Source organism: Epinephelus fuscoguttatus, linkage group LG10 (genome assembly GCF_011397635.1).
Source record: "Epinephelus fuscoguttatus linkage group LG10, E.fuscoguttatus.final_Chr_v1".
Taxonomy (NCBI): domain Eukaryota; kingdom Metazoa; phylum Chordata; class Actinopteri; order Perciformes; family Serranidae; genus Epinephelus; species Epinephelus fuscoguttatus.
Genome location: NC_064761.1, coordinates 33,723,119 through 33,735,186, shown reverse-complemented (window position 1 = coordinate 33,735,186; position 12,068 = coordinate 33,723,119). Strand labels below are relative to the sequence as shown.

At 42.3% G+C, this 12,068-nt stretch overlaps 1 protein-coding gene and 1 long non-coding RNA gene across 3 annotated transcripts in view; one reads left to right on the top strand and one right to left on the bottom strand.

Moving 5' to 3' along the window:
- The window catches only part of ncanb (neurocan b), a 268,070-nt gene that overhangs the window by 157,868 nt on the left and 98,134 nt on the right, over positions 1-12,068 (bottom strand). For both annotated transcript variants that reach the window (XM_049588829.1, XM_049588830.1), the window contains one exon: positions 7,112-7,194. In XM_049588829.1, coding sequence (XP_049444786.1) covers positions 7,112-7,194 — 83 coding nt within the window. The remainder of the gene's footprint in view (positions 1-7,111; positions 7,195-12,068) is intronic.
- LOC125896356 (uncharacterized) overlaps positions 1-12,068 on the top strand; it is a 179,240-nt gene that overhangs the window by 157,999 nt on the left and 9,173 nt on the right. The gene's annotated exons all lie outside the window — the stretch shown is intronic.

The following is a 12,068-nucleotide window of genomic DNA, read 5'->3' as shown; positions in this document are numbered from 1 at the left end:
ATAAACTATGAGATCACTGCAATGTAAATGTTGATGTTTTGCGATAGGTTTCGCAACTGTGATGGCAAGACAGTACTGTAAGTGGAGGTAAAACGAATTGTTTAATAGCGCTGCCATTCTAGCTCCAAACGGGAACAATTAGGAAAAGATCTACAGATCAGGAGAAAATTTCAATCAGCCCTGTTAAAACTAAAGTGGACGTCAATCAATCGAGCCAAAGTGCTCGTGGCTACTTAAACAGCACCACTCTCTACAGTACCTGATGAGGGGCCGGCCCTTGTGGTGTATGAGAGTCGTGTGGTAGAGTTTAAGTGCCAGTTCTAGTGCTGCTCCTTTGTACAGTGCGGCTGTTCCTAATCAAACCTGCCTCCTGCATGAACTGTGGGGTAGTCCGGCATTACTGTATTTTGATGTCAGCCATAGTGATGGTACTTAGAGAGCATAATATTTTCTAAAGTGGTATGCCTTGAAAAAAGTTTGAGAACCACTGCCCAAGAGGTTTGCCAAATAAATATTACTGTGTCAATGTTATCGGACACTTGAGCTGCTCTTTTCTAAACTCAGACATTCAGTAGTGTTTTAGTGAACAGATGAGTGACTCTAGCATCTGAATCGGATCACACTGCTCTACAGAGGAGAGCACAGATAGCTGAAATAGCACCTTTCTGTGTGTTCACAACGCGATGGGAATTTAAGAGGCGGCGTAATAAAGTCAAGACATGATTAGACACAAATTTGTGGGTAATGCAATCTGATGTGAAGACACATAATCAGGAGCTGAAAATGTTTCAACTTGAGCAAAAACAAAAATCATGTGTACCCTGGGGCTTTATGAACCAGCTTCATTAGGGTACAGAGACAAGTGGGAGAAGAGGAGAGACTGAAGGGAAATAAGAGAAAGAACTGAGGTTCAAACACAGAGGTATACTGCTATGGACATGGTGATTACGTCTGTTGCTAGCTAGCGTATAGCTAAAATCTGCACTGAGTCACTGACTTTTTTAAGCAAATGTGACAACATAGACTTCACTTTCTGTCTGAACACACCTTTACAGTCTGGCATAAAAAAGTAAAGTTGAAATAAAATAAAAAATGTGTTTCTAACCCTATTAGATCACATCCCCAGCCACAAAAGCTAGTACCAGCCAATTTCAACCAATCATATCATGACATCCACCCATCAATCAATCGGCATCATTTAGCAGCACAGAGCTAAGATTAACTTAGCTAGCCAGCAATAGCATGCTACATACCTGTGTCTTAGTTTCCCCAAAATACTGTGGTTACTTGCCCACTCGCTAGAATTTATTCACCTTGAGAAAAGTGGTATGAGTATATATACAGCTCCGGATTAGGTGCAAAGCATTTTGCAGTGGACTGCTTCAGCATCTAATGTTACATGGAGGATTCAAAGGGCTTTGTCTCTCTCTCCCTGATGGATTCTACTTTCCTGTCTGTGTTACACCATTGTGGTCGCACTGCTATGATATTCCCAAGTTCAACAAATAAATCAAATTCCTCCTGACATAATATCCTGCCTGCCTATCCTGTTGACTCCGAAATATGTCACGATACTGATGGTGCTAGATACACTCATCTATTGCATCTGGACTTTAAGATTAAACTACAAATACCACCTTAAGTTTGTATGGCTCTGCACACCAGTCAAGTTGCAGGTACAGTTAACATCCATTTCTTTGAAAGGATGGATGCTTTACACACATCTTCAACCCGGCAGCACAGAAGATCTATACAGTCAGCGGAGTTTCAAGGTTGGCACTCAAGATTAGAGTCACCAATTCAGTGTCTGACCAAATGTAACCTCTTCTCTTCTTGAGTTATGACACTGAGTAATGGCCACAAAAGTGTTTTTGCAGAACATCATGATGTCACTGTGAAACTGACCTTTGACCTTTTGAATATAAAATGTCATCACTTCATAATTTAATCCTATTAGACATTTGTGTGAAACTTTGTCATAATAAGCTTATGTATTCTTGACTTTTGGCCAAAAACATTGTGAAGTTTTGTGACCTTGACCTTTGACCTTCAGCTACCAAATTCTAATCGGTTTATACATGAGCCCAAGTGGACATCTGTGTCAAATCTGAATGCATTCCTTCAAGGCGTTTTTGAGATATCACGTTCACAAAAATGAGACAGGTGTAAGGTCACGTCGACCTTAACCCTTGGCCACCAAATTCTACTTAGTTTATCATCAACTCAAAGTGGACGTTCATGCCCAATCTGAAATAAATTCCTCAAGGTGTTCTTGAATACTGCATTGACAAGAATGAGACAGATACAAGGTAACAGTGACTTTTTGACCGTTCACTACCAAAATCAAATAAGTTTATCCTTGCGTCCAAGTGAACGTTTGTGCCAAAGTTGGAGAAATTCTCTCAAGGCGTTCTTGATAGACGGACAGATAGACAATCTGAAAACATAACGCCTCTGGCCACAGCTCTCGCTGGTGCAGATGCATAAATAATTAAATGCACAACAAAAACTGAGACTAAAACTTACTGATAAAAAATACTCTAAAAATTCGAAAAGTTTTTTTTTTTTTGTTTGTTTTATAAATGTCAGCTACAATTACAGTTATACTCAAATATGACTAAAAATAATATACATAACATACTTTATATGTATATCAAAAGAGTAATACTAAAACCTAAATCAAAATACGGTGTTTAAAGTAACACTGCACTTCACTTCTCACACCTCCTACCTCGGTGTTTAGGTAGGTATTAGGGACATTTTCCAATTTCCTCACATTTACTGCACACTCTATCATCCCTCTGTGATTCCGACTGCCTCCTCTTGTCTCCTCGTTCTCTCTTGATGACAAATATTAACCATCTCCCTGCAGCTCTCTCCCCGTCTGAGCTGACTCCTACCAGGCCATGTCAGACTTCACAGGAACTCCCTGCAGTCTGCTACCGTGACTAATTTTTGCACCCTCTGAAGCATAATGATACATTTATCTCATGTGGCACGCAGCCAACATTTAAAATTCATAAACACACGTACACGCACGGGAGTGCTTGTACAAAAGTGCAGGCATGCTCACACTATCATCAACACACACACACACGCACACATGTGCAAAACGCTCACCCCTAATCTGTCCCACTCCCCCACATCCAACCCTCCTTCCAATCTAGGAGCTGTCAAGCAAAGTGTCACGGGGTGAGCTTTAGCGCCAACCCTCCCTGTAGTCCTCTACCTCCCATTGACTATTTCCAGAGTCACTCAGCCGGGAGAAAAAACACCAAAATGCAGAGATGGAGAGTATTGCAGCAAAAACAGGGGACGTTAATACCCTCCAAAACTTAACTCCTCCAAAGCAGAGGCCGGGAGTATCTATGCGCATGACATATACACTCTGAGAGGCACATGTGAGTGTGTTATCAGGCCCCTTTGGAGATGCTCTGTGTGTGTGTGTGTGTGTGTGTGTGTGTGTGTGTGTGTGTGTGTGGGGTGGGTGGGGAGGAGTGGGGGGGGCAGCAAGTTGGCTGCATAAACTACCTGGCAGATGTAACCTGAGGGTTTTTCTGCACCAACATATACACACAAACAGAAAGACAGAGGAGTTGGCTCCATTTTCATCATCACTGGGCCTGTGAATGTGAGCCCTGAGTCACAGAAAGACCCCGATGCCAAGTCCGTTACCTCCACAGAAGGCAAAAAACAATACAATACAGTGAAGAGCAGACGGTCTGGGAGGCCACAGAGAGCACTGAGGGGGCGTGCAGTCTGTGCTATGTATGCACAAACACATGCATCTACACACAGATATAGCAGGGGAGTACAAGGAGAGTATAGAGAGGGCAAAGAAGGACTCAGGGATGTGGATGCTTGTGTTGCAAACTCTTCCCTGCAGAGCTCTGTGGAATAGACAGATAAAACTGCCAAATAGACAGATAGGGAGGCTGTTGAGCAGCCAGAGCAGACATACAGATAGATAAATGACTCAGAGTTTCACATAAGTTTCTGTGTAAGTCACTGTATCACACGGAAGCCTCTATTACTTCCTTTTCATAAACCCTTTACATGTTTCCCTGTCCTCTCAGCAAAATCATGGGTTTTAAAAAGTCAGTAAAATGATTACCCAAACAAATGCGAAATGTCAAGTCTCTCTCCAGAGTTTGGATAACTTGCTGACATATAATGAGAGGATTAAGATCCTAAACTCCAGCTTTTTGGCCGAATCAAAGCGAATTTTAATGAGCTCTGCAAATACATATTAGAAATAAATATCTTGGAGATTTAACAAAATATCAAAATCGTTTCCCTCTCTTAGAAATGACTAAGAGGATGAATGTGAGCTTTGGAGATCTCAGATTTGTTTTTCTCCTTTACATCTCATCTCCTCGCCCCTGCTTGGAAGTGCAGTTGGGGTAATTATAAGCAGATGAAACGGGAGGAATAAGTGGGCTAGCTGCTAAGCTGTGAAGGTCTGCCAAGTGCTTAAGATATGAACACTGTTATGGAGAGAAACAGAAAGGAAGGGGCAGAGTGACAGACAAAGAAAATGTCAACAAGGAGATCTATTAAGTTATTCTGATGCCATTACAGACTGCTGCTGAAGGCTGTCCATTATGAAGTGGTACCATTCATTTGTGGAGAGGTCGGACATTTATCTTACTAACCTGACTGTCACTCACTCATAAACACTTATTTGTTTTCCATTAATCTCTATAAACAGATTCTGTGAGGCAACAGGGCAAGATGTTGGTTCTGGTTTCCATTTGTAGTCCAAGAAATTTTGACCAATCATTTTCTAATAGCCGTTAAAAGATCCTTGTGGAGAGGCGGAACGCATTGGCCGAGATGCAATCTCTGAACCCATGAGCTATGTTTGACGGAGAGATAGCTTTACTTTTTTTTTTTTTAATAATCAATCGGCATTAATATGCAGATATGTGTTTTTCAGAGGTTAGTCAAAATGACCAACGCACAAAAGAGGAAGTCTTGGCTCGGATATCCGCTAGCTACACCAGATTAGCCTGAAATATTGGCCCTCACCCACAGAGGCTTTATCACCATCAGACCGATAGCCAATAGGCTCAGAGATTGGTTTCCCACAAGATGGCTTTGTAGTGATAGCCGGTGTGTGAGTTGTAATTGTGCCAAAGACGGGCATGAGAAAATTCCACAGAAGTCGGTAACTTGCAGTGAAGGAAAAAGGACAAGGATCCTTTGCTTAAGTAAAAGTACCAATACAAAACTGTCAAAACTTGCAATGCAAAAGTCCTGCATTATAAATCCTACTTAAATAAGAGTGCAAAAGAATTATCCACTCAGTGTGTAGAAGATTTGCCACTGTGTCTAATATATTATCATGAGCAACGAAAAAAAAGTTAGTACTGATGCATCAATGTGTAAGTAGCATTTTACTGTTGCAGATGGTCCAGGTGGAACTAGTTTTAACTGCTTTGTACACATGTTAGTGAAGATTCGTAGTCATGCAGGTCATGGTACATAAGAGACACAGAGAATTGATTGCTGAGGAAACGTTTCACCTCTCATCCAAGAGGTTTCTTCAGTTTAGAGGCTTTAGAACTGAAGAAGCCTCTTGGATGAGAGGTGAAACGTTTTCAAGAAACTCAAGCGAGTCCAGTTGCCTACGATATAGCACTTAAGATTACTTTGTGTACAGTTTGCTAGTTTAGTCCTGAACTAGGGGCCAGGCCTTTGGATTTTTATAATCTTTGCTTCTTGTGAAATAACGGATCATTTTACCTCTTTGTTCCTCTAATACTGAAATGAAATCATGTGAAGACGGAACCTAGTGAAGCATAACATGATGTGGGGGTCGTGGGGGAGCTGGAGAGGCAGGGTTCACCCTGGACAGGTCACCAGACTATCACAGGGCTAACACATAGAGACAGACAGCCATTCACACTCACATTCACACCTACGGACAATTTAGAGTCATCAATTAACCTGCATGTCTTTGGACTGTGGGAGGAAGCTGGAGTACCTGGAGAAAACCCACGCTGACACAGGGAGAACATGCAAACTCCGCACAGAGCAAAGGGTGCCTATTTTGAAGAAACTAGAATATAAAACATGTTTTCAGTTATTTCACCTTTTTTTGTTAAGTACATAACTCCACATGTGTTCATTCATAGTTTTGATGCCTTCAGTGAGAATCTACAATGTAAATAGTCATGAAAATAAAGAAAGCGCATTGAATGAGAAGGTGTGTCCAAACTTTTGGCCTGTACTGTAATTTTAGTGTAACTTTATCATTGTTTTTCGCTGTGAAAACATTGGACTACTGACAAGTGCTCGGAAGTCGGAAAGCTACAATTCCGCTTTTTCACGTGATATGCGTGGCTTCTCGCTATGACGCACGGTCGCGGAGAAAATCAATAGAGAAGAACAGGTGTGAATTTGGATGCATGTAGCCCCAATGAAACACATTCATCTTACAATAACATTGTTCGTTATACTAGTTTGACCTCTAAAAATTATACAGAACATGAAAACGCCAACCTGAGACTTGACTTGTTCTGCACATATACAATAGTTGGAGCGAGCTTTCACAAGATGCTACATCACTGGTTTCATCCTTAACAGTTCTTGGCTGGGAGTATAAAAGAGAGTGATTACGTGCTGTTTGGCGTCCTGGAGGTGATGTGGGTTTTGCTTATCTTTGATTGGAAGGACATGCTTGATTACCTTTATCACACATCACTCTGCCTCTCATCTAGTCCCCCTGCTTCCCTCCATGCTCTACAACCAGGTTTTTAAGCAGATATATTCATCCTAGTTTAATTGCACTGGGGACCTCATTTATCACATGCTGTACACTGAAGTTAGTTTGTGACAGGAGGTGGTCCAAACTCACAGTGTTGACCTACAGAGGGTATTCTGAAGGAGATCAACTTTCTCCTATGGATCATGTGACACACACTGACTGCACACAGAATATATCAGAGATAATAAGGCCAGGAAATATTCACAGGCTCCATTTCAACTGGTAAAAAAACGAGAGATTGGCAAAAGGTTTGTGTGTGCATTTGATTATATGGAGTAATGCACTGCATACACAGCAGGTCAGATGACGGGGACTGCCCACAGTTTAATGAGGACTCACCGCAGCCTGCAGTTTGAAGCAGAAGGAGGGCCAGCAGGGGCTGCAGTCCACACACAGGCAGTGCTCCCTGCATCCTGCTGCACCTGGAGACAGAGATGAAGAGAGACGGAGGGAATGTGAGTACACAAAGGAAAGTGAAAGCAACACATTGCCCTTGTGAGGCTCGTCTGAGACACACTGCATGCTCCGATGAGTCACCGGTTCCAATTGCTTTTCATGGGGTTTTTTCTCCTTTCTCTCAGCAAGGGTCTTAGGATAGAGGGCAGCCGATTCATTCAGTCTAATTTTATGTTTCATAATGTGGGATTGATGAAGTCTTCTGGAGCGCTTTGAGACTGTAGCTGTGATTAAGGGCTTCTAATGGCCATACAAATAAACTTGACTTAATGTGACCATCGTGTTTAATCTCTTTCAAGTACAATAAAGAAATTATCTTTACACTCCACAGTATTGTCCCCAATGAAATTTAAAAAGGCTGCATTTTCTATTATATTTACCCGTTTATTTCTATTCAGGGTCACGGGGTGGTTAAACCTATCCCAGCATGCACTGTGGAGAAGGCAGAGGAAAAAAGACTGGCTGTGGTAGACTGGCAACTTTCCCAGGGTGTTTTATAGACGCAGATGCTCACTTTATACCTATGCTCTCCAAAACCACCTGGCTTGTATGTCTTTGAACTGAAATGTACACCAACATGGAGCCAACAGTGCTAATAGTGATAATAGTTGAAATGTTCTTGACTAAAGTTTCATCATTGTAAAAGTTACATTATATTTTGGATAACAAAGCTGCTGCCTTCCATGTTTGAGACAGAATCTCTGGAAGGAAAACTCACGGTAGAGTTTACCTTGTAAATAAAAGCTTGTTTGTTGATATGCGGTGTGTGGGATTAGCAGACAATACCAACTCAGCTGCGTGCAGAAAAACATGAGATTTTTGGGGGGCAAAAACAACTGCACACCAGGGAAAGATACTGATGCATTTCAACAATAGAAACAGCCAGATAAGAGCACAAGAGCCAAATCTAACATGATGGACCTCTGGGTTCCCTTGTTGCACACTGGCATGCTGGAAACTCTGCCGCGCAGAGAAATATCAAAGCGGCGTCGACGCTGTCACATTAAACATAGAAAAATATCTATTATGGAGCCAAGTTGACAGGAGTCGTCTATGGTACGTCTGCATAGGTTTATCTGGACAGATTTTATTTTTGTGTGAATTAACTAGGGAGTTTTGCTGGAGTCTTACACACACACTTGGTTTTCCCTTTAAATCTTCAAAGAAAGTGTTTTGATGCAGAGCATAGAAAATAGAGTGTGAAGTGACTATCACAGTGTACATTGTGGGGCGGATTTTTTTTTTTTTTAGCCAAAATGCCTTCAGTGTAAAACCCTTCAGTTTTATCTGTGTAGCTGTCTGAGCCTAGAGCAAGCGAACAAGTCATTTATTACTCACTTACAATCTGTGTGTTTACTTATGTATATATGACTATGGGCTAATGTGTGTCACAGAAGCCAGGGGGGGCAGAGACCAAATGAGGTAGGTCAGCCCCTGCCCTGGGGCCTGAGAAACCCTGGGTGTAAATAATGAATGTGGCATCTCTGGAGACGTGGCAGGCCGAGCAGGGCCCGAGGGCAGAAGGGAGGCTGGGGGCGGGGAAGAGGGCTTGGCGGCTGGTAGTGGAGATGCTGGACACAGATAGCCAGTGTCAGTTACAGCAGCGCTGGTCGCTCTGACTCAATCTCAAAGGTACAGCCAAGGACAAAAACACTGAGCTCATACCAAATGCCGCTGCTGTGCTGAATGGAAGCTCATTTAGGAGTTCTGGGCATCTGGTGTAGATTCACATTATTTGTGACAGATAAAAGTCACAGAACTTCACAAATGATTCAGTCCTTGTAAAGATAAATATGAATAAGTACTAGTTATTTTAAATACGTAACATACGTCACCCATTTTGTATATCAATTACTCACATCATCATGTTGAATTTGTGTGGAATTGGTTGGTATCAAAACATCCGTCCAGTCTCATTTATCCAGTTGCATCTGTTCTTCCCACACACATGCATTCTTGCCAAAATCTTACTATTTAAAACACACGTTTGAACTCTGCTCACCCATTCCACTGAGCTGAGGTCAAACACAGGCATGCTATTTGTCCATGCATTAGACTACTTGGGGCGGCAGTAGCTCAGTCCATATGAACTTGGGTTGGGAACCCAAGGGGGTCGCCAGTTCAAGTACCTGTCCAGACCAAACACGGAGTGGGGGCTGGCAGCTGAAGAGGTGCCAGTTCGCCTCCTGGGCAATGCCGAGGTGCCCCTGAGCATGGTATGAACCTCCATCTGCTCGGGGTGCCTGTCCATGGGCAGCTGCTTGCTCCGACATCTCTCCATGTAATGCACGTATAAGTCCTCTTTGTGCGTGTGTGTGTATTTCCGGCCTAAGTGAAAAATTTTCCCTCTGGGATTCATCTTCTTCTTCTATTAATGCAGTAGTGATTTAAATAATAAAGTTTTAGCAAAAATGGATGTTTGTGTGAGTTGTGAACTGATGGTTTGGTATAATTTTGCTGTTGCTAACCACGGCCCCTTCTTACTCCAATTCATAAAGAATTTCTTCAGTTTTTGGATTCTTCGCTCACCATGGAGACATGCAAGAAAACCAAAGGTTTTTTCATGTGTTTAACATAACATAGGGTGAGTAATTGATATACAAAGACAGTTTTTACTGAAGGTGGCATGGTGGTGCAGTTATTATTTAGCGAATGCAAATTTCTCAAGCCAAGCAGTAGCCTCTTGATCTATATTGTGGAGGGAGACTAGACCTCCTTTTAGTCTTTGGAGAGGGCAGGCTTCAATAACATGCTCCATGGTTTGCTCCTCTCCACAAGCACACAGTGGGCTCAGGCTGCTCCCCCATCTGTGAAGGCTGGCCAAGCAGGGACCTTGACCAGTCCTAAATCTGTTCAAGGTGGACCACTGTCTCCTTGGGAGGTTGATGCCAGGGACTGGTTGAGTCGGGTCTGACACTAGATGTTTGTTTGGGATGTCTTTAGATTCCCATTCAGTCACCCAGGCAGACAGGTAATCAAAGTCAGTGGGTGGGGGGTCCTTCCAAATTGGACGTCTAGATCGGAGTCGAGCAGGTGGTGGGTTGAAGATGTCAGCGTGGATTGGTAAATGGTGGGAGTCTTTGACCTTTTGGAGGTCAGCATTGTCACCTCACAGCAAGAAGGTTCATGGTTCGGACCCAGGGTGGTGGGTTTCCTCCAGGTACTCCAGCTTCCTCCCACAGTCCAAAGACATGCAAGTTAACTGGTGACTCTAAATTGCCTGTAGGTGTGAATGTGAGTGTGAATGGTTGTCTGTCTCTATGTGTCAGCCCTGTGATAGTCTGGTGACCTGTGCAGGGTGAACCCTGCCTCTCACCTAATGTCAGCTGGGATAGGCTCCAGCCCCCCCGCGACCCTCAACAGGATAAGTGGTTACGGAAAATAAATGAATGAATAAATGAAAGATTGTTTTGTGTTTGAAGTCATTCGTTAATATGCTTCTTGAGTACATTTTGAAATAAGCTATGTTACATCTTACATCATGCTCCTACATCTAAGACTTCTGTTGAGGTATTGTACTTGAATACAGAGCAGCTTCTGTTGTAACGGGCCACTTAGGGGCAGATTTCTTTTAGCTTTGCTTTGAGCTGCTTTTCCTCCTCACTTATGAAGTGAAGCTGGTCATCACTTTAGAGGGCATAACTAAATTGGACAGAGACTTGAAGGCAGGGTGTTTTCACTGTGTGGTTTCACAGAGGGTGACATATTGGCCCTTTTAGGGTGACCGTGCTCTATGTCGCTAAATAAATTCTCACATCAGAGCCGTCTTCATACTTCAAAGAAGCATTTTTTCGCCAAACCGGTGCAAGTTTTTTCAAAGCCCTCCATGAGTTTTGTGATTTAAAAGTGTGTTTTCGCACTCTCAAGGCTAAGGAGGACATAACTCAAGAAGACAAGCAGCATTTCTAGCAGAAGTCTCTCATAGCATACAGAAGCTGTCTTCCTCAAAGGCAGGGTTAGAAAAACATTCATAAATCTAAAAGCCCTGTGTACAGTCTCCTTTGGAAAACTGTTGGGATGGGTTGCTTTGTACAATGCTTCTGCATAAGTGTATCCAGAGTCTATATTTGGCACATTAAGATTATTTTACAGCATGAACCAAATTTGTAAACCTTTGTAGCTGAAGCCTTTTTAATGTGTTTCTTTGTGGAGGGGAAGAAACACAAATATCTTACAATATAACAGGGGCTCTCTGACAAATGATTCACATTATCAGATTCATGGGGGCAGCCCTAATTAGTGAGATACAAACAGACTTGATATTACACTAGAAAGTAAAATTTGCTTTATTAAAAATGAAATTAAATGACAGTTCGGGTGTTGTACTGAAACTTTCATATATCACCACATAACAAATTAGACTGTGCTAATACAAACTGCATGTACCAGCTTAGAGATAGATTGTGATCAGTGTGGTTTTGTGGTTGAATTTCTTTTTCTTTTGTCATGGCTTCTTTCTCTTTTTCCTCTCCTCGAGTCATCAAAAGCAGCTCCTCATGTTCGCTCAGGGTCTGAGCTATGTTTGCTGTGACCATGCTATTACACTTCTCCCTTTTATTTTCTGCACCCATCATCTCTCTAGCACTCTTACTCTACTATTGATTGCTCCTTCTCTTTTTTTTTCCTCGGTACTTTCTTTTGCCTCCTCTTACATTTACTGTACTGTGGCTACAGTGAACAGCAGAAGTGCAACAGAAAAAGCTTTTTTGCCGTTTTTCTTACGTGTCCTATTTACCTATTATCTATTTTTCCCTCTTCCAGATGCACAGCGTGAGTTCATATCAAGGTTGTGACCTCTGTGTTGCCAGTTCTGTGCCCTTTTTCACCCTTTTTACTTCAC